Raw genomic sequence first — 24,314 nt, 5'->3', positions numbered from 1 at the left:
CATGTTAAACTAGTTACTGTTTTAAGCAATTACAAAGATTGGGTATCAAGAGACACTCTATTTTTATATTAGACCCCCTTACAAATGCTTGAAAATGGCCGAGGACCGGTATTTAAGAGTATTCGCAGCACAAAGTGCCATATCTGGTTGAGTTTAAAACAACAATGGAAGTAAATACAGGGCACCTTTTGTTATATACATGTTAAACTAGTTACTGTTAATGCATTTAGAAAGATTGAATATCAAGAGACACTCTATTTTGAAAATATACTCCCCTAAAATTGTTCAAAAATGTCCCATGACCAATAATCACGACAGGGGTCACCATATTGGAGGCTCTTGGGCTACCAGTAAATATTGTCCGATCTTCCTGAAAATTTTACAGAATAAGTTTTTCATCCAACTGAACCATTCTAAGGGGTAGGAGCATGGTATTTCAGACTTTTGTAAAATAAGAACCACCCTACCTATTAGGCCTAAAGCTACAATAAGTTGTAAAATATTTTGTACCGCATAAAAAGTGAATAAAATACAACAACAAAAATTTTAAAAAAAGTGTGTCTGTTGTTGTTTTCAATCAAATAAACGAGTAAAAATTGGGGTAAAAGTTGTAATATGTCTTGAATAAACTTCTTGTAAAACGGACAAAAAGTAGGCCTATATAATTATTATGTTAAACGGGCAAAACACGGAGAGGTCACAAGAAAACTGAAAAACACGGAAATTGACATAGCCTAACAAAACCGAATTTCAAAAGTAGAAAACGGAACACTTGTGGCTTTAAATTAGATTGTGGTTTATGCAGCGCAGTAGGCCTACCGTATAGGCATCATGCTGTAAAGAGCGTTTTAAAACACTGCATGAAAACATTCACGAAAAAATGCTTTAAAGCAGTTTACCTTTTAAAGTATGCAGAAAACATTATAAGCGTGAAAGTTGAAAACCAGGCAAACATTGCAAATAAAAAGGCATTCGCCAAAACATTCGCAAAAAGTGTTGTAAAACCAAAAGCTTTTATCGCAATCATAATCAATCAGGAGAACGAATCTTAAATCCGTGTTTTAATAACACTTTGAAACATTATTCAGGGCCTTAGGTATCTAATATAGGCCTACCGGGAGTAACTGCTTGCCTATTTTTGTGGTCTTCAAAATTAAGACGAGACTGAAGGACCGCAGAGGCCCCCGACCCAAGGCTGGGACTGCATAAATATAAGCTAATATAATAGGCCTATATTCTTGTCCAACTACACCAACTTGGTAAATCAAATAATAACAATGAAATGAATGATGAATGAATGAATGAAATAAACAAATTTTTAAACATAAAACAATAAGCCTAATGATGTACGGGCTAAGTCTAGCCTACTAGCAAAATATTTAGGGCCTACGTTTTCTATCGTATCTACCAGATTGCGTCATCATTACAGGGCTTCTTACGGGTAACTACTTCTTACAGATAAATTTCATCTTTTCAAGTCAAAAAATTCACTAAATTATGTTCATATAAAAACCTATAATTTATACCACTATATCAGCACTTTTTTTGGCGAAATTTATCGAGTAGGCCTACTGATTCTAGGATGGGGACGGTGGTGGTCTGTCGGCCCGCAGTTTCATAATGCAATGGTGCAAGCTTTACCTACCTTGGAAGAGATCAATACGATAAAATACGGTAGTTATCGCGATTGGCGACTCAGCGCCTCAATCAGCAATCACCTCGCCCATCCAGTTTATCATGTGTGCGTGTCTTTGCTAGCTGTATGCACGTGATGCACGCGTTCGAGAACGCGATATATTATGGGAAAACAATGATTTATTTGCTTTTGCATTTTGACGAATTTTTAATGAAAAAGGGTCTTTAAAATAGCTTTTCTTATGGTTCAAATTTTAAGATTTCTTTAAAATCTATTAATGACAAGATAAAATACGGTTTGAAGATGACATTAATGATGAAAACTCAATTTTGGCCATGTAACACTTCAGTGATCCTGTGTGCATCCTTAACCTCTATTTTCTATTTTGTCATCAGACGTACCAATGTTGCTTTGACACGAGCTAAGAATCACCTTTTGATTGCAGGCAACCTGAAGATATTGACTGAGAATTCATTGTGGGGTCAAGTAGTGGAAAAATGTCAAGGTAGGTAGAAATGCATTTCTTTCTGGACAATATTTATATAATATTGAATGGCTTTGAGTGTGATACAAGAATACTTTTCTATCGAGTGCAATATATTCTTGTATCACACGAAAATAAGCCATTCAATATTATTATTATTTTTTACTCTACAAAGTTTTTTTCAATATTTGATACTTTTTAAAAATATTTAATGCAAGTTGTTGGTAATGAAGTTAGAAATATGCACTTTAATTTTCTTTTTCAATCAATTTGAGTGAAATTAATTTGAGCAAAAGATCCAGTTGATTTTGTAAAGTGATTATGTAAATTTACATTGTTTTTGCCAACTTGAAAATCCAACACTGGGTCCTATTTTTTGTTTGTTAATTTGGCAGATCAGCGTATCTCTACTTATTTCCTATTAGATTAATTAGTTACCTAACTAATAATAGGTACAGTCTTTTGCCTAAAAAAATTCAGAAAAGGTCTTTTGCCATATTTAATTGGTAAGAATGGCAAATTAGGCTGAGATACATCAAGCTATCTTTGAAACAGTATGACAGTCAAAATTTTTAGTTATTCTGTTTTGCTATATCATGGCTGAGTAGTGGCTTAAAAAATCAGACCTGAAAATTTTCCTCTTTTTAGCTGATGTGCTCTTTTTTATTCCTTTTTATGCATTATTTGTTATTTTCAGCCCAAGTTGAGCGCTCGAGCGTTTTTAGCATGATTTTGTGCTATTTTCCTCTTTTTTTAAAGCATTTTCCTCTTTTTTCACAAATGGTCAGTTTTAGGTCTGAAAAAAAAAGTTTTTTCCTAGAACAAAGTTCCATAAAATCCAATCCAATTATTTAATCTTGCCTTTTATCAGAATATCATGATGGAATTCAATCGGCGCAAGCTTTTACCAGACAGTGGAAGGATAAGATTGCTGAAATACAACAAGCTCAACAAGAAATGGCAGCCAGTCAGAAAAAGAGTTCAAGGAAAAAGATGACTGCGGTGTCAGAGTCTGATCAGAGGAAGGCTAAGAGGAAGAAAATGTCACCTTGTAAACAGGCTAAAACTGTGGTAGAACCCGGTATAGAAGAGGCCTTTGATGATGCAGATGAAACTAATATGCCAGGGTTTGTGAAGAGTTCAGCTTTGAGAGAACACATTGCTTTCTCTGATGGTATGTTTTCTGGTTATATAAGGGCTATTCTCCCAAAAAGGGACCATTTAGAGTTTCACAAAGTTGACAAAATGTCTTGATACAAAATAGTAACACACCTAAACATATTGAAGTACCTTGAAACACATTGAGACACACAAATACATCGCCCAGAGTTATTTGCAAAAAGGTAAAAGCTACATGGGTCAAAACATCAACAATGCTTTGATTTTGATGCAAATGGCCTCAAATTGTTTTGTCCTGTCATTACAATTCAAATAAAGAATAGGTTCTACTACCTAATTAACTCTGAACCTTGGTTGTTGCCCATTGAGTCCTACCGGGAGTATTGATGTTGACCTTTTATGCTTTGTTACCTTGGCAATACAATATTTTCGGAATTGCAAACAATTGTATTGGAATTATAATGACTGACTGACAGGCAAAACAATTTCAGACCATTTCAAATTTTGTGTGTGTTTTGACAGAAGAGTACACAGAATGAAAATTTGAATTTGAAATTCTGAAATTCCCAAAAAGGGCGACAATTTTACGCACATCAGAATGTTATTTATACCACACAAAGAGAAATAATTAGCAAAGAAATAAACTTAACTGGCAAACCATCTAACAAAAATACCTATTCTGCTAAATTGTCTATCTCATGTGCACACATCTCTCTTGCAATGATGGGTTATATTGATTCATTCTTTTCTCATTGCTCAGATGACTTTGAAGATGACAGTCTGGTACCAGCAACCACACAGATGTCCAGTTTGCAGAGTAACAGCAGTCCATCCTACTCTCCACTAGAGCATGTGGTTCCATCTGACAGTGGCAGTGAAAGTGACGAAGAACTACCTTCCTTCAATATTGGAGATTTATAGAACATATACCTACATGAACATTGCTTAGATGACTTTGAAGATGACAGTCTGGTACCAGCAGATGATCCAACAACCACACAGAAGTCAAGTTTACAGAGTAACAGCAGTCCATCGTACTCTCCACTAGAGCACGTGGTTCCTTCTGACAGTGGAAGTGATAGTGATGAAGAACTACCTTCCTTCAATATTGGAGATTTATAGAACATATGTGACCATCCACCACAAAGTGGTAGTAAAGTCGGCTCTAGATCATTTTCTGTTTATTGCAGATTTTGAAAAAATGCACTGTCGGCTTTAAAATGACACCTCAACCAGCTTCATCGGACATCTGGAAGTGAAGTTATGGTCATGAAAGGTCAAATTCCTAATATATTTTACATAGAAATCCATTTACTGTTTTTGATTGTATCTCAAAATGGAAAATGCCGACTTTACGACCAGTTTGTGGTGGATGGGCACATATATCTACATGTACCCTATACAAATTGTTCAAAGGCTTTTACAACATGTATTCATGATAACAGATGGTGGGTATCCAGTCAGGCAACTATGAAATTGTAAACCTTTCTTCCGGATAAGCTATGACTTCTTGATATGCAGTACAGTACAGATTCGCCTAATGGTGCATGTTGAATAACTGAAATTTTAGACACAAATTAAAAATGCCCTCCCGTAAAAATCACACTAACAAATAAGGGCATGGACCTTTAATTATAGTTGGTAGCTCTCTAAATTTACCAAAGGCAAAGGAGCCCATACATGTGCGTCGTTAGGGGAATCTTTACGGTATATGTCCTGCAGTAGTTGGAGCTATTCCTGACGATAATGTTACATGTGTCATACTTGTTGAACAGTTAAGCTGTGAGACCCTCAATCTATATTTACTTCCCATAAAAGTTTGGTAATTGAAGATTGTCATAAGGAAAGAAACATAGTCCAATTTCTGCTAACTATGAATGTATAAAACAAAGTCCATGAGATTTTTACCCATCACTCTGCTCTTGGATCGTAACTAGATGACTAACCTCATAAGGCAGCTATTCTTTATTATAATCAAAAATTATATTTTAATTTGCTTCCCTCTCTCTATCCTAACCGTAGTATCTTTCAAAATTAATGAAATAAAAATCACTAATTAAATTAAGACCAGCAACCTATGGATTATGATACAATACATACTATACTGTACTCTGATACCTGTATGATGATTTTCCAACTGTAGGATAGTAGCTGATAGTTCAGCACTGGTAGTTCCACAAGAGGGGCTATCAGATCTCAAAGCAGCCAAGTAGCCCTTTCCTTAGGCAAGGCCTACCTGCTGAGCAGTGATGACAGATTCAATTTACACTGTGTATTGCATGGTCTGTTGTCAAAATATGTATGGGAAAATTTTTCAGAAAGCTTAACTTAATTTAAACACATGCGCAGTGAAATTTGCACTCCACAAACTATCTTCATTAAGTTTACATTGGGAGAAGAATTTTAGAAGTATTGAGATCTTTGGTGAAATTTAATTTGCATGTATGGAAATGTGATAGAGAAATTACGATATCCAGTAGTCAGAGACAAGGAGAGAAAGTTATGGGTATAATAACTTAAAGGAGTATTTCGTGGTCCTAGCATCCTCATTTTATGACATTTTTCAGTACATATCCACGAAAAAAGCATATTCCCAAAATTTCAGTTGATTCCGATATTGCGTTTGCGAGTTACATTGTATGCATGATTATGTGTATTACACTGCTCCATAGACAATACGTTGTAATTTCGTTCTGGTGCACCAGAACGAAATTCAAATTTCATGATATCTTTACTAAGCGAATTAATCTGCAAGAAATATTTTGTACATAAACATTATGTAGCCAGAGTATTCCAGTGATATAAAAATCTCAACTTTTTTGAGAAAAGTGGGGGATGAGGCTGTGGATCACAAAATGCCCTTTTAAGTTCAGGTAATTGAACAACAATTCAATAGCATAGCCGAGATTTATGCTAGAGGGGTTAGCCTGTGTAGGACGGGGGCCCAAATCCACCAAAAAGGGGTGGTATGGGGGTCGTGGTGCCAAGTAAAAAGAAGATTTCACAAAGGGACCACCCCGGGGGACCACTTTTCATGCTAACTTGAGCTGTTCAAAATATCCAACAAAAGTACATTCTTAGATGAAGTAAGATGAAGTAGAAAATTCTGCACTTCTTCCTTGAAAAAAACATCCTGTCATGTAGGCCTACAGGCCTGTTTGTGTAGATGTTACGCACTTTTTGAGGGGTAAAGAAATGAAAGAATCATTAATTATTGTTTGCCTTACAAGAAGGGTGGTCCCAATTTACAAAAAGTCGCTGTCAATAAAATTGCACCCCCCATTTTGTCAACAAAATTCTATGACCCCCACCCCACCACCACTGATACACCTTGCCCCTAAACAGGCTAAAATTGTATTGAAATCAGTCTTTTCAATAAAATAAACATACTATCTGTGGTCACACTATATGTGGTCATCTTGTGACTCTACATTTTGGTCATTACAAATGTTATGACCCACCCCCCCCAATTTTTTTTTTTCAAAAATTTATAACCCCCATGACCTCCCTAAAATGATAGCCCTTTAAGCTCCTTAAAATATTGTCATCCAAAATCACCATCCTTGGATCTACTGAGTATAATGATAAGATAAATCTCATGGAATTGCGCCTTAGTCTGTACAGATTGGATTCCCCCCTCTTTCTCTCCTTTTCTCTCTCCCGCTCATCCCCCTCTATCTTTTCCTCTCTCTCCCACATTTTTCTTTTTTGTTCCTGTACTGGCAGGTGGAGGGGGATATGCAATTTTTGCCAGAGCCCCTGGAAGCTATACCATTGTTCCACTTCCATTTTATTTCATTTGATAAAAGATGGCCATGCATGATGTAGTCTATAATGGTAGAGAAATTAAAGCTAATTAAAACAAAACTATACACTAGGCCTACTGCATTCAAATGGAAAGTCATACCAGATAATCAGAAACCTATAATATTTTCTATTTATATATTCTATTGCATCGCCATTTAAAGGTGTATTTCGTGATCCTAGGATCCTCTTTTTAAGACATTTTTCATTAGATATCCACCAAAAAAGCTCATTCCCAAAATTGCAGTTGATTCAGACTTTGTGCTTGCAAGTTGTGCACGATTATTGCAAAAAATATTAATCTACAAGAAATTTTTTGTACATAAAACATTATGTAGCCAGGGGTTTCCAGTGGTATAAAAATATCAATTTTTTTGGAGATATTAAGTTAGGAAATGAGGCTGTGGATCACGAAATGACAATGTGGATCACTTTATAATATAGGCTACTCGTCAGACAACAGAGAGACCTGTGTGTGTTTGTGATTTTTGATAGATCTTTTTTGAATGATAAAAAGCTATTTCACCATTAAATAACATGAACTTTAAAACACATAATTTTACCAACATTTAAAGCAAATTATCTTGGTACTGAAAGTGGTTAGAAACTTTATGGGTCTAGCCTATGGTGTATTGTATTAATTAATGTTGCATACCAAACACAGTAGGTGATTTCCAGGCTCATGATATTTGGGTATGTGATAAGTGATTGACAAATTGCTTGATGGGGAGTGTAAATCCTGCTGTTCTGAGGGGTAATAAAATGAACAGTGGAAATACTAGTTCCTCGCTACGCTCGGTGCTCCTTCGATTCGCTATTCGAGAGGCGTCGCGGTTTGTGGAACGGGGCTAGTTCTAATATTGCTTAAACACGTAGGCAAGCAACACCATGCATGATTTGTTAGACATTGGTCTGGGCTCTGGCGATAGAACAATTAGCCCTCATGAATATACAATAATTTGATTGCATGACACAAAGCACAGGGACTTTGCCTGTTGGGGCAGTATATGTATCTCATTAATCTATATGATTTGTCAAAATTTCACAGAATCAAAGTGTGGTTCCTACTGACAGTGAAATTGATTAGGCTGAACAAAATGTCTCAGAGCTGCTGCATTTGTTCATTTCAAGCTTTCAACACCAAAGAAGATTTGGTAAACAAGGTCTGTTGTACTTGTGTATGTTACAGCAAATACTGTTGCCTTTGTCAACACTTGAAAATTTTGAGCTGCCTGTTGTTTATTCTTCTGAGGAATTTCTTGAACCTTGTTGCAGAAACTCGTCAAAAATGTGAGATAATTGATACTGTTCTTCATCTCTGTTCATAATTGTACGCCCCTCTGTCTTATTTTTACAGCCTCCTTTATCCAACATATATCTATCTTACATTTTAGATGAGTTTCTGCAAATGGATCAAGAAAATCCCCAGAAGAAAAACTAATTGGCAACTCTAAAATTTGTGCTGGAAATCCCTCTAGATGTGGTTGCCAGTCACTCCTCATCCTCATCACGTATTGACAAAAAAAGCAAATGTGTTTGCTGAAACATACACAAGTAAATTCATTTTCTGGATCAAATACAACAAACCTTGTTTACTCTACTGATCCTGATGAATTTGTTCAATCATCAAAGAAGATTATTAACCTCTTCCTGTGATGCAACCAGACAGTTAGCGGGATGAGATGCAAAATGTTATCTTCAGTAGATAGCGACTTTGAATTTGAAATATGCTCATTGGAAAACCTTTATCATGTAATATGTTCACTAAAAAAAGTCGCTGCTTGCATATCAGACTTTTTTGTGACTCCTTTTAGGGTATGATTTAATGGGTGTCCACAAAGTTCATTTCCAAAATTTCATTTGATTTGGATATGGAATTTGCGAGTTATGCAAAGTTACATGTATTACAGCGCCCCATAGGCTACTGTGTGTGTAGTAATACAAATTGGAAGGTATCAAATGACCAGATCTGCAAGAAAGCTTATTCACATGATCATAATGTAGTCCCGCTGGTATAACAATTTTGGAATAAGTTTGGGGGTGTTTGTTGTTACGATCTTAGCATGTATTTCTGCTCTGCTGGTTATTTGTAACAGGGATGTTTGGCACTGGGAACTCACAGGATAAAGTCACCAAATTTATTGAGTTAACCCATGTTTTTTAATTGGAAAAATCTACATACAGGGTGAGTCAAAAAAAGGTGCAATAGGGCAAAGAATCCATTTTAAATTTAGAACCAAGTTGAACTTGTGTGAAAAAATGAAAGAATTAGTTTTCACTTTTCTGTTTTTATGACACATTTTTCAGCGATACCTAATTTAAATAAATATTGAGGCATCTATACAAACTATCAACAATGGAAAAGTTAAACTTGGTTGTCACCCCGGGTTGTCACATAAATATTGATTCTTTGCCCTGTTGCACTTTTTTTTACTCACCCTGTATTTATTTATCAATTGTTTGTGAATTTATTGAAAATATTTTAATAAAGCGAAAATGTTTATTAATATACAAATTATAACCTTGTCTATTGTCCTGTGTTTTTTTTAGTGGCCCATTTTGATGGGAACAAAATGAGCCTGGACCATTTTAACAAGAACACCGACACTGGACCATTTTGTTGGAAAATGTGACACTCACACTGAACCATTTTAACAAAGAAAATGGGTATAGGTTCTTGTACTAGGACATTCAACAATTTGCCACCATGATGTGGCAGGCGCAGCTACAAATCACTAGTGTTCACTCAAAGCGCTGGCATACACATGCACACGCTTAAAGATGCCACATGATGCACAGCTGCTTCGATGCCACTTTGACGTCACTGCCTTTTAAAGGAAGGTGACCTGATATATTTGGAAAATCAAATTCTTTAAAACTTACGTATAACATAAAATGTCATCCCCTTCAAGCACTCATGCAAAAAGAACATGTAAATGTTTTTTGTAAATGTGACTAATTCCTAATGGAATTACCGACATTTATACAGCGTGATGTTGGTAGTCTACAGTGTTTTTATTAATCATCATCAAGTAATATATTGATTTCAAGTGCAAGGCCCTATTTTTCTCACAAACATTGAAATTAGAAGTTCAAACTCGGTGTATTTCCGAAGATATCATCAAAAAAATGTCTAATTAGTCTCATATGTGGTATACCATATTTGAGACTAATTCGCAGTTTTTGGTGATTTCTTCGGAAATATACCGATTTGGAACGCCAAATTTCAATGTTTATGAGAAAAATATGAGCTTTCATCTGATACCAAAATCAGCATTTTGATGAGGAAAAGTGGGGGATGAGATTGTCAATCAGGTTACCCACCTTTAATTGGCCTAGGCTTAGCAGGGCCTGTACTTCCAAGCCAAGGGCCCGAATACTAGTGGCGTAGCCAGGGGGAGCAAATTGCCCCCTAACAACTTTTCAGTGATGGTAATGGGGACGGAAAGAGTAAAGTGTCATGTTTAAAATGACTAATGGGTTGTAAAATTGACAAATGGGGACGAAAATTTGGCTTTGCACCCTCACACTAAAAAGCTTGCTACATTGCAGCCGAATACAAAAATGCTTTTAACCAGATGCCAAAAAAGATATGCAACAAATAGACCGCTCTTTATTCGGGAGATGGTGAGAACTGTTTCCCCTTGGTGATCTTGAGACCATGGGTCTACTACTAAAGCCTAACCATAGAGAAATTTGTCCCATTTAGTAGGGAAAGTACCCACCCAAAATACACTGGTTATGGCTCTGTAAGAGAACAAATTCACTACACAACACACACATTTTCCCTTCTTATATAAATTGTTTTATTGCACAAATTAATATAAACAGAAGTACAATAAATTATTATTTGCCACTTTCTAGAACAAACCAAGACTTAGGAGGGTGTTGCTTATGATTAGCATTACAACACGTTTACAGGGGTATTTTTCATAATTGTCAACGCACCAACATCTATATTGCCGAAAGCATGTTGATAATTGTTGAGAAATACCTTTGTAAAGATGTTGGTGTGTTAACCATAAGCAATCGCCTCCTAACATGTAAAGTACGGAATCAACATGTCGGAAGTGTTAATCTTGGAATTTTTACAATGTAATTCAGTCCCATTCAATCCAGTCCAGTTGCTGTGAACATGGTTGAAATTGAAACTTTGGCTAGTGTAACCATAAATAAATAACAAATAAATTTCAGATTTATGTAGCGCGGTGGATTCAATCTCGGAGGATTCAAAGTGCTGTAATTTCGCTGCCATGGTGAATCATCAACTAGGCTGGTTGCACCCGAACTTAGTGCAAACTATCCGTACTTAGATTGTAACATCCACCAATTAACTGTGCACAGCCCTCGAATTAAGGATCTGAAGGGGCACGGCAACTTTTTTAGGGCAAGTTGAAAATTGCCTTGGATTTTTACTTAAAAGGCAAGGCAGCAGGGCAGTTCAATATTTCAAGAGGGCATCATGGCAACTGTTGAAAAGGGCACCAAGGCAATTTCTCAAAAGTGAAGAAAACACAAACATAGATACATGATTTTATAATGAAGGGGCAGGGCTGGGGCACCGACTGCAACTTCATTAGAGGGCACGGCAAGTGAATGCCTTGGGTAAAGGACATATTTTGAGGGCATTACGGCATTGGGGGTGGGCACCCACGGCAAAATGCCATGGGTGCCGTGGGTTAATTCGAGGGCTGACTGTGCAGCTCCCAAAATTCTACTTGGTGAAGGAAGTTTTTGATAACCAAACAACTAATCATCGATTTTTTAAAGCAGGAGAACCCAGAGAAAACCTGCGAGAGGGAGCATGGAATCGGGATAAACCAAGTGCACATACAGTCATTGGGCATGGCCGGGGCTTGAACCCAGGTCCCAGGACCTCAGTGGTACAAGGCGAGGAAACAATCGCTGTGTCAACCCACTCTCCCATACTGTTTGTAAGTGAAGTCTCCAGCTAAGATTGTAAACTTCCAGAATTTAAACAATTTGAATAAACACACACACTGAAATCAGAACTTCTAAGCCATAATGTACGATTTTGTTTAAGTTTAATTTTGTTATTCTTTACCCAAAATGCTGAAATAGTGTAATTTCTGTCCATTTTAAGCAGTAATAACAAGGTAAAGTGAAAGAAACCTCACTGGCTATTTTTTGGCTGTTTAACGTGGTGTTCTATGGTGATTAAATGTGTGACTTATGACTTCATGTTGAAATTGCTCTGTTGACCTTCAAATGTGGCCGATTCCATTTAGGTGTAAGTTGGGACAAATATGCCAAAAAAGGTTTGAAATATTAACCAATTTTGTATTATAAGATTAAGGGATCTAAAATGAGCGTTTATTGCGTTTTGACAGTATTTTTTGTGGTACATGAGAGCACCTCAGACCTATCGAATTGCATTCTGAATCTGAAGCATGTCTTTCTGATATCAAATAATTTTCATTTTTGAAAATCACAATATAATACAAATTTTATGACAAATTATAAAATTTGATATTTTTCAAATTTTTGATATATAACAGTCCTCGAAGTAAATTATATAAATCTAATGACATATTCTTATAGTGTATGTAGCAGGGAGGAAAAGCCGACGGTCAATTGAAAATTTTGACCTTTCATATTGAAGATATGGATTTTTTCCCAAAAAGACCTAATTTTTTTGGTGTTTTGGGAAAAAATCCATATCTTCAATCTTAAAGGTCAAAATTTTCAATTGATTGTCGGCTTTTCATCCCACCTACATACACTTTAAGTATAAATCATCAGATTTATAAAGTTTACTTCAAGTACTGTTAAATATCAAAAATATCAATTTTAATGATTTGCCATAAAATGTATTAAATTGCTAATTTCAAAAAATCAAAATTATTTGATATCAGAATGACATTCTTCGTATTCAGAATGCAATTCGACGATATGTCTGATGTGCTCTAATGTCCCACAATAAATACTGTCCAAACGCTCATACCCCAGCCCTTAAGATAGATCGTACATTATCCGTACATTAAAAAGACTAAAACCATCGTACATTAAAAAGACTAAAACCATCCAGCACAATGGTATCAAGGTGGGCATTATAAACTGCCGTAGTATCAGTGGAAAAACTGCATTGTTTGATGCTTTTGTTGACCTCGAAAATCCCGATGTCATCATAGGATCGGAGTCGTGGTTGAATGATTCTGTACAGTCATCTGAAGTATTCCCCCCAACTTCACGGTCTACCGAGAGATAGGAACTCCAGAGGTGGTGGTGTTTTTGTAGCGGTTAGAGACAATATTACATCCCTTGAACGTAAAGATCTGGAAGTTGATGGCTGCGAGATACTGTGGTGTCAGCTGTCCCTCAAGTCCAAGGATGATGACATATTCATCGGAGCATACTATAGATCAACTGATTCATATAAACCCGAAACCTTGAATGGTCTTGAAGAGAGTTTACACAAATTACAGAGCAGTGTGAATGTACCTTTCATAGTGTTAGGTGGTGATTTCAACATACCAGGTATGCTTTGGAAAGTGGATGATACTACTTTCCCTGTGAATGGTCTTCAAAGTAAGATTTTAGACATTGCAAATGACTATAACCTCGACCAGAGAGTTGATTTTCCTACAAGAAAAGACCCAGTTTCTGGAACAGAGAACATATTGGACCTTCTTTTCACAACTCGTCCGTCTTTGATTAAAAACACAAGACCTAGTTCTGGAATTAGCGACAACATAGCTGTGTTAGCAGACATCAACATCAGAGCTCCTAGAGTGTCGAAAGCGCCCAGAACTAATTTCAGATGGAAAGACGTTGAGGAAGCGACTTTTATTGAATCTGTGTCCAAGCTTCAGACTCAGTTTATGCGATCTTCGCCTAAGTCCAAACCAATTGAAGAGAACTGGAATTTCTTCAAGGATGGGTTAACGAACATTATCAACAAAACAGTGCCTCAGAAAATTGCTTGGGGAAAACCAAGACCTTCGTGGCTCTCAACAGACCTTGTTCGCCAGTGCAGAAAGAAAGAAAGAAGCTATGTTAAAGCAGTGAAAAGTGGACTGCCATCAGATTGGGATAACTTCAAAACTCTGCAGAAGAAGGTTAATAAAGAGATTCATGGAGCTAAAAGATCTCATCTCCAGGAAATGACATCTTCTGAGAACCCGCGGCAATTCTGGCGGTTTATAAACTCCAGCCGCAAGGACAGTTCAGGTGTTCAAGTGCTCAAAGTTCAGGATACAAATATCACCTCTGATAAAGGGAAAGCTGAGACTTTGGCTGACCAGTTTAGTAGTGTCTTTACAAAAGAAAGCGTGGCTGATTCAAAACCTGAATTACCTCCAAGTCCGTATCCAGATATGCCAAATATCACAGTATCTGTTGATGGTGTTGCCAAACTTTTGAAAGAACTAAAACAAGTAAGGCTGCCGGACCTGGCGCAATTGCAAATAAAGCACTCCAACTAGCGGCCGATGCCATTGCTCCTATGCTTGCAGTCATCTTCCAGCAATCCTTGGACACAGGGACTTTGCCTACTGATTGGAAGAAGCGAATAATGTGACCCCATTTTTAAAAAAGGCTCCAGAACTGACCCAGCAAATTATAGGCCCGTCTCACTGACGCCAGTGAGCTGTAAACTGTTAGAGCATATTATTGATAGTCAGCTTATGAAACACCTGGAGAAACACCAAATCCTGAACGGAAATCAACACGCGTTTCGCAAGGGTTTATCGTGTGAATCACAGCTCGTCATGACCATGCAAGACTTCACCAGCAACTTTGACAGTCAGATTACTACAGATATCGCGGTGTTGGACTTTTCCAAAGCATTCGACGTGGTACCGCACCAAAAGTTAATCCATAAACTTGGTCACTATGGCATTAGGGGAAGCGTACAGAAGTGGGTTAAATCATTCCTGTCGGACAGACTGCAAAGAGTCGTCGTCAATGGTGAAACATCCGAGTGGCATAAGGTGGAGAGCGGCGTCCCACAGGGGACAGTTCTTGGCCCGCACTTGTTCCTGCTTTTCATTAATGACATAAATGCTGCAGTCGGTGGAACAACCCGGCCATGGACGATTGCTTATTATACCGAAAATCCAGACGTCAGCTGACTTAATCTCTTCTCCAACAAGATCTGGACACCCTCGCAGACTGGGCAGATACCTGGGGGATGAAATTTAATCCCAGTAAATGTAACATCATGAGAATCTCCAGAAAGAGAAACCCAGGGAAGACGAACTACACCATGCAAGGTGTCAACTTGGAAGAGAAATCTGAAATCACATATCTTGGCATCATTATCCAGAATAATTTGAGCTGGAATCGCCAGACTGAACATGCAGCCTTCAAAGCTACACGCATTCTCAATTTCATTATGCGTAACTTCTACCCAGCATCAAAAACAGTCAAAGAGAAATTATACTCAACACTGGTGAGACCTCACCTTGAGTATGGGAGTGTTGCATGGAACCCATTTACTTCTAAGAACACTTCGTCTCTGGAAAGAGTCCAGCGACGAGCTGCCCGCTTTGTTTTTGCGGAGACTTCAAGAGGAGGAGTAGTGTCTCCAAAATGTTATTTGACCTGGGATGGACGTCCCTTGAAGACAGGAGGAATCAAACCAACTCACTTATTTCTATAAAATCATCAACAACATTGTTCATATTAAACCGGATGTCATCCAACCCAAGAGCATCAGATCACGCAGGGGTAACAACACACAGTTCAATGAAATAACAGCAAAAACCAACATTTACATTCAGTCATTTTGCCAAGAACAGTGAGAAAGTGGAACAAATTATCGAGGAAGTTATTAGCGCCCCAACCACAACCAATTTAGAAGCAAGATTTAGCGCCACTCATCCAGGGCCTCTTCGTCAGACTTCCTTGCGGAGTACTAGAGAGGACAACCACCAAGTACCAAGTAAGTACCAAGTACCAAGTATTATGGCTTTAAGTTCACTATAACCTCTTGTTATACCGACGTACCCTAATTTTTTTATGTTACGCCAATCAAACAATTTTTTTAGGCCTAAACATACATTTTGAGAAAACTTGTCACATGTGTTACATTTGGCCCAAAATCTGGGCTTCTACATTTGTAGTATGCAGCTGCTGCTTCAAGACTCTCAGAGACATGTACAATTGTCTATAAAATGTAAATTTAGATTAATTGACCAAGATGTTTTTGTTTAAAATGATACTTCATACATTGATGTCTAGAATATTTATTTTATGTGACATATTGTACAAAAGCCTTGTTATTTTTTACACTTTTTCATACATATTTCATACATATTTTCTCTTTATTATCTTTAAATGTGTGTTCCAACCACTGCTGTGTTTCGATGTAACCTGGTGACGAGTCAAATATGTGAACAATGTTAGAAGTATAACAATTACAGAAATTTTATTTATATTACAACCCATATATTATAAGGATGTACATGTAGCCTCCACTTAGTTCAGCCCATGAACATGCACACACATCTTTATGACAAAATACATAAACAAGACATTATTTTACAGCATTTTACATATATATTATCATTATTTTAATCTAAATATATTATAATATATGCAGTCGTACTTGTGCAATGTGCATATATGACTATATATTTACACAATTGATTTATTTATTACAATCCTCTATGTACTTTCTTTTAGTTTAAGATTATACATGATAAAGAGATAAGACCGAGTGAGTCCACACTCTGTATAGCCCTGTTTTACGCTTTGGTCCCTCCAGGAATAGCCAGAAATCAAATGATGATTAGCATCTTACGATTGAACATGACAGAGGCTTGTGCATGCTTAGTGTGCATTATCGTCCAATACATTACACATAATACCCAAACAAGCATGTACTTGCATGTATACCCTGGCTGAAATTTGATACACTTTTGATACACCACTTTTGATACGTATGAAAAATGTATGAAATAAAAGGATTTGAATTGGAACCCTCATTTCATACACTTTTATGTATCAAAACTGTATCAAATTAACATTGCATACACATTTTATACATATCAAAAGTGTATCAAATGCCAAGATAATGTATCAAAAAAGTATCCGATGAAATGTATCCTTTCATTTCATACATGTTTGATACATGATTATATCAAAAGTGTATCAAATAAGTAACTGTATCAAATCAGGGTTCCAATTTAAACTGTATCAAATTAGCGTTAAAATTTTTATCCTTTCATTTCATACACATTTCATACATAATTTATATCAAAAGTGTATCGAATATGTTACTGTATCAAATCAGGGTTCCAATTTAAACTGTATAAAATTAGCATTCAAATTTTATCCTTTCATTTCATACACATTTCATACATAATTATATCAAAAGTGTATGAAATATGTAACTGTATCAAATGAGGGTTCCAATTTAAACTGTATCAAATTAGCGTTAAAATTTTTATCCTTTCATTTCATACACATTTCATACATAATTTATATCAAAAGTGTATTGAATATGTTACTGTATCAAATCAGAGTTCCAATTTAAACTGTATCAAATTAGCGTTCAAATTTTTATCCTTTCATTTCATACACATTTCATACATAATTTATCAATGTATGTTACTGTATCAAATCAGGGTTCCAATTTAAACTGTATCAAATTAGCATTGAAATTTTTATCCTTTCATTTCATACACATTTCATACATAATTTATATCAAAAGTGTATCGAATATGTTACTGTATCAAATGAGGGTTCCAATTTAAACTGTATCAAATTTATGCTCAAATTTTTATCCTTTCATTTCATACACATTTCATACATAATTTATATCAAAAGTGTATTGAATATGTTACTGTATCAAATCAGGGTTCCAATTTAAACTGTATCAAATTAACATTCAATTTTTTATCCTTTCATTTCATACACATTTCATACATCATTTATATCAAAAGTGTATCAAATAAGTAACTGTATCAAATCAGGGTTCCAATTTAAACTGTATCGAATTAGCATTCAAATTTTTATCCTTTCATTTCATACACATTTCATACATCATTTATATCAAAAGTGTATCGAATATGTTACTGTATCAAATCAGGGTTCCAGTTTAAACTGTATCAAATTAGCGTTCAAATTTTTATCCTTTCATTTAATACACATTTCATACATCATTTATATCAAAAGTGTATCAAATTTACTGTATCAAATCTGGTTTCCAATTTAAACTGTATCAAATTAGCGTTCACATTTTTATCCTTTCATTTCATACATATTTCATACATAATTATATCAAAAGTGTATGAAATATGTAACTGTATCAAATCAGCGCTCCAATTTAAACTGTATCAAATTAGCGCTCAAATTTTTATCCTTTCATTTCATACATCATTTATAGCAAAAGTGTATGGAATATGTTACTGTATCAAATCAGTGTTCCAATTTAAACTGTATCAAATTTGCATTGAAATTTTTATCCTTTCATTTCATACACATTTCATACATAATTTATATCAAAAGTGTATTGAATATGTTACTGTATCAAATCAGCGTTCCAATTTAAACTGTATCAAATTAGCATTGAAATTTTTATCCTTTCATTTCATACACATTTCATACATCATTTATATCAAAAGTGTATCAAATATGTTACTGTATCAAATCAGGGTTCCAATTTAAACTATCAAATTAGCGTTCAAATTTTTATCCTTTCATTTCATACACATTTCATACATACTTTATATCAAAAGTGTATCAAATATGTTACTATATCAAATCAGGGATCCAATTTAAACTGTATCAAATTAGCGTTGAAATTTGTATCCTTTCATTTCATACACATTTCATACATAATTATATCAAAAGTGTATGAAATATGTAACTGTATCAAATCAGGGCTTCCAATTTAAACTGTATCAAATTAGCATTGAAATTTTTATCCTTTCATTCCATACACATTTCATACATAATTATATCAAAAGTGTATGAAATATGTAACTGTATGAAATCGGGGTTCCAATTTAAACTGTATCAAATTAGCGTTGAAATTTTTATCCTTTCATTTCATACACATTTCATACATAATTTATATCAAAAGTGTATCGAATATGTTACTGTATCAAATCAGGGTTCCAATTTAAACTGTATCAAATTAGCATTAAAATTTGTATCCTTTCATTTCATACACAATTTATACATAATTATATCCTATATCAAAAGTGTATCAAATCCGCGTTCTAATGCTGGCCAGCAGGACCGCCCTATTTTTTGATACATGCTATTTGATACACTTTTGATATAGTTTTTTGATACACTTTTGATACAGTTTTTGATACACTTTTGATAGTTTTTTTGATACACTTTTGATACAGTTTTGATACACTTTTGATAGTTTTTATACACTTTTGATACAGTTTTTATACACTTTTGATACAGTTTTTATACACTTTTGATACAGTTTTTGATACTTTTGATAGTTTTTCAAATTTCAAAATTGGTCCAATCAAGCTCAAATTCAACAAGAATTATCCTTACATGATCTAAACATATTTGCAAACATTAATGACCCCAAAGCTCAAAGGGAAGGGATCAAAGGTCAAATTTTGAAATTAGTCTAATCAAGCTCAAATTCAACACTGCCCCTACTACCAATGCTGACCTCTAGCACTTTCCCCCATCACGGAGCAGCTCAATGCACTTTCCCTATCAACGTTCAAAATTACAACATAATAGGACAAATGTGTGAGAAAGTATTGCAAAAAAGAAGCAAAACCCAACCAAAATGGAACATACATACATCAGAGGGCCTGCTTGGAAAGAAGTGCTTGTCACTGAAGTTGTTACCCTCAATAAAGAGACAAAAAGGCTACCAATAACAAAAAGATTCAGCAGGGTTTTTTACTATACAGGCATGTGCTATATTCATGCTTAATACGTATACATAGAGGTCCTATATATAATATATAGTAAGCTTACCTTATCAGAACAAAGTCAACAAAATATCCTCTTTAATCATAGTCCCTGATTACAACGACATTGTAACCTAATGTGCAGTCTACAAGCATGTTTGTATCTTCATCATGATAAATAAAACACCATAATTTGCTCTAAAATACAGTACATTTCCAAGTGCAAATCCTGGTGTTAACTGCATGCATGCCACATGGGCAAATTTGAAAATGAGTCAATATCTAGACATGTGATCAGTTATTGATACAGTTTTGATACACTACAAAAGGTCAGTTTATGAAAGCCCAATTTGATACACTTTTGATATACCTCTAGCCACCCAAAATAAACTAAGTCCAATTTAATACGCTTTTGATACACTGTAGGCAGCCAGAATTTGACTAAGTCCAATTTGATACACTTTTGATATACCTCTAGCCACCAAAAATTAACTAAGTTCAATTTGATACACTTTACATACACTAAAAAACAATCAAAGTCCAATTTAATACACTTTTGATACACTGTATGCAGCCAGAATTTGACTAAGTCCAATTTGATACACTTTTGATATACATCTAGCACCAAAAATGAACTAAGTTCATTTTGATACACTTTACATACACTAAAAAACTGCAAAGTCCAATTTGATACACTTTTGATACACCACAAGCATAGCCAAAATTAACTAAGTTCAAATTCGATACACTTTTGATACATTTTTGATACAGTTAGGTGGTATTTGATACAGTTTTGATACCCTATATTTTCAGTTGATACATTTTTAATACACCCTTTAGATATCAAAACTGTATCAAATTGCCGTTGATACAGTTTTAATACACTTTGATACACTTCTTGCTGTATAGAATTTCTGCTAGGGTAATCTCCCTTTGGAGGGCGCACTAATGAAATAATCTGGAGGTACTCTATTATGCCCTCTTGAGCGATACATGAGCGAGTCCAGCCAATGTCTCTCAGCTTGGCTACAGGCAAGGCTACTTAGGATGGACATACATGTAAGGCTTAGGAGTCATATGACCATATTTTGGGTGGGCACTTATTTTGTATATTGTTTACATACGGTAATTGCGTACTTAAAGAAAAAAAAAAAATATATTCATCCATCATCTCCATGCCATATGTTTCAGACCATGATCAAGATTTGCATGGGCAGTTAATATCATCACAGTTTGCTTGCTGTCAGCTGTCGGGGCACTTATAGGGGCATGGGCAGCTAATGAAATGAATACGGTATTATGCAGTTTGCATCTGATGAGCCATTGGTGACAAGCTTCCAACTCCAATTAAATGAATACCAATGAGAATACTCACTAGTGCTGGTATCGACAAGGCGTTGTCGACAAAATTGTCGACAAGAGCACTTTTGCCGATTGGCGAAAAGAGCTTTGCATGTATCGACAAAAAATATCAGAAATTTTGCGATCAAAATTGAAAAATTGATTGGCAGAAACTTCGCTAATTTCCTTCTTTTTTACAAGCAACCCAAAATATCTCATGCGACAATAAAGTTATGAATCTTTTTTATCTAAATATCAAAGGATAGTTCTTATAAATATAGCATCCAAAATGGTCCAATCCAGCAAAATTGTGACCCCTTTCCATGCTTTCCCATTTTCATCGATGTCGATTTGGCTTCAGCCATCTTGGTTTATTTTTAGAACGGCCGCCATGTGACATCAGGGGGGCTTGGCTGAATAACGACCAAATGTCAAGGTCGTTCTTAGCGTGCTGTGAAATTTATTTTGTGTGTTTACTTGGTTGAGTATTTGTTTATTTATATGTTTTTTTATGTGAAAAATATGCTTAATTTTCTTAGTTCCTCTCACCCCACATACAAATAATATAAGGGGCTGTGCAATAATTAGGAGCCGGGGGGGGGGGTAAAATTTCCAAACGGCTCTCCAAAAATTGCTTGCCCCCCCCCCCCCAAAAATCGCTTGGCCCCTCTCTTGGCCCCCCCCCAAAAAAATCTTTGCCCTCCCCCTTTGAACATGCCAAATTTTTGGGATCCCAATTTGCAAACTCAGGTCTAGTATGTTGCGAGCGTAGCGAGCAGGAAAATTTGCATATTTAAGCGTTTCCGTACTGTTTTCTTATCAATAAGCCTTTTTATTAAAACGGCGCCCATGGATGTATGCCAAAATCGCTTGCCCCCCCCCCTCTCGGCTTGCCAAAAATCGCTTGCACCCCCCTTTTGGCTCGCCAAAAATGTCTTGCCCCCCACCCATTTTACCCTTCCCCAGGGCTCATAATTATTGCACAGCCCCTAAGCAACTATACCATGACTATAGCGTTGCCAGTATGTATCGTTTTCATAGTCCCTGCAGCGTGTTGACTGTAAATGTGCACTCTGTAGGTTGCTGAATTTTGAACCTTGATCATCGCAATTTGCCATGGGGCGATTTTTTTGGACATTAATTAGGCCTGATTGTCGACAATTTTTTTAATTTTTGTCGATTGTCGACAATGAAAATGCTTGCCGATACCAGCACTAATACTCACACCCGTTTTGGTAAATGTCACAGCACTTCCTCTGCTACGCTTGACTGCCGATTCCACAAGCACTTGTATATGAAAGCTTACAGTATAATTTCAGCGCTAAAACACATTTCAAACCTTTTGCACTTTTATACCGACTTCATACATAAAGATATTTATAAAGCGCCTTTAAAATTTATCAAAGCGCTGAACAAGGAGATGAAAATGAGAGAAAAAAAAAGAAACACAGAAGAAACTAGAAGGCTATATATTTGTACACAAATACGGCTATACCCGCATGTTATCGGTGTACCCAAACTTACAGTCCTTATTTGCTGCACTCTCGTGCAAATAAAGAACTTGTAAAAAGTCCCTTCCCAGGGGAGTTGTCTCTCCATAGATCGCCGTTGTCAGTCTCTCTTATTCACAGTGAGGCTATACAATATGATTAGGGAAAACTATTCCAGAGGGAGTATGTAAATTAAATGGAACAGCCATTTCAGAGGGAGTATGTAAATTAAACGGAACAGCCTATTTTGGGACCATTTCAGAGGGAGTATGTAAATTAAATGGAACAGCCAATGGGTATGTAATTTAACTGGAACAGCCTTAAGGCTTCACGCTGGTATTTCCAATTATTATATTAATAATTATAATACGGATATGTCTGTTTAGTCCTACATGTGTGGGGAGGGGGTATTGGGGTGTTAGTAACAATATAATTCTCAGGTGCTACTGTGTACAAATTCTAAGCCCGGAAGCTGCTTTATTTGATGAGAAACGGCCGGCCCTTTGTTTTAACATTTGGGGCCCTGGGGCCCATAATATTTGACTTATGAGGTCCATGGACATATGTTGAAGTTTTAATTCTTTAGTGCTATCAGTAGACTCAAGCTGGGCACTGTAGCTGCTTTATTTACTGAGTAACGGCCGGCCCTATGTTTTAGTGTTTGGGGCCCTGGGGCCCATATAATGTAATATATGGGGCTCACATGTACATATAACAATGTGATTTTAAGATGCAATATGTGTACTAACTCTGAGCCCTAAAGCTGCTTTATTTACAGAGTAACGGCCGGCCTTATGTTTTAGCGTTTAGCCCAGGGGCCCATATTATGTGACATATGGGGTTCATATATACATATGACAATATAATACTGAAGACCTATCTGTGTACCAAATCTGAGCCCTGTAGCTACTTTTATTTGCTGAGAAACGGCCGCCCTTTGTTTTAACCTTTGGGCCCCTGGGGCCTCTAGCCTTGTACATCTGGGGCCAAAATGGGCAAAAGGCACATCTACAATTTAGGGCTTATACATGTGCAACATATGAGCCCTAGTGCCCTTGTAGCTTTAGACCTAGGCTTGTCAATCTGTTGCCCCTTATTTTTAACATTTGGGCCCCTGGGGCCCATAATATATAACATATGGGGCTCATGTATACTTGTATTTATAGAGTACCCCTGGGGCTATCAGTGTACCAACTCACGGCCCTGAGGTTGCTCCATCTGATGAGAAACGGCATGGTTTGTGTTTTTACATTTGGGCCCCTGGGGCCCGTGACCTTTGACCTCTGGGGCGGGATGGGCAAAAGGCACATCTCACGGGTAGGGCCCATAAGTGTACCACATATGGGCCCTGGGGCCCTTGTAGTTTTAGCGCTAGCCTTGACAGAATGATGTGTTTGATAGGAGGAGATGGAGAAGGAGAAGGAGGAGATGGAGAAGAAACCATAGGATGGCAATATACCCGTCCATGCTTTGCATGCGGGTATAACAAGAAAGAAGCTAACTGAAAAGGTGAGTTTTCAGTTTCTTTCTGAAAACTGGAATTGAGGGAGACTCCCTGGTGGCTTTAGGGAGTTTAT

General features: G+C 36.3%; 3 protein-coding genes across 3 annotated transcripts in view; 2 read left to right on the top strand and 1 right to left on the bottom strand.

Annotated features, from left to right (window-relative positions):
• LOC140170998 (5'-3' DNA helicase ZGRF1-like) overlaps positions 1-4,470 on the top strand; it is a 53,338-nt gene extending 48,868 nt beyond the window's left edge. The window contains exons 24-26 of the mRNA XM_072194183.1: positions 2,032-2,141; positions 2,992-3,294; positions 4,189-4,470. Of these exons, the coding sequence (XP_072050284.1) occupies positions 2,032-2,141; positions 2,992-3,294; positions 4,189-4,361 (586 nt within the window). The 3' untranslated portion in view covers positions 4,362-4,470. The remainder of the gene's footprint in view (positions 1-2,031; positions 2,142-2,991; positions 3,295-4,188) is intronic.
• Positions 1-24,314, bottom strand: part of LOC140171766 (F-box/LRR-repeat protein 4-like) — a 238,554-nt gene that overhangs the window by 205,712 nt on the left and 8,528 nt on the right. The window lies entirely within an intron of this gene.
• Positions 13,214-14,488, top strand: LOC140170997 (uncharacterized). Its single transcript, XM_072194182.1, has one exon. It carries the CDS (start codon positions 13,214-13,216, stop codon positions 14,486-14,488), a length of 1,275 nt encoding a protein of 424 aa, XP_072050283.1.

This window comes from Amphiura filiformis, chromosome 15, assembly GCF_039555335.1.
Source record: "Amphiura filiformis chromosome 15, Afil_fr2py, whole genome shotgun sequence".
In the NCBI taxonomy this organism is placed as follows: domain Eukaryota; kingdom Metazoa; phylum Echinodermata; class Ophiuroidea; order Amphilepidida; family Amphiuridae; genus Amphiura; species Amphiura filiformis.
Note: the sequence above shows the minus strand (reverse complement) of the source record. Positions and strands in the feature narration are given on the sequence as shown.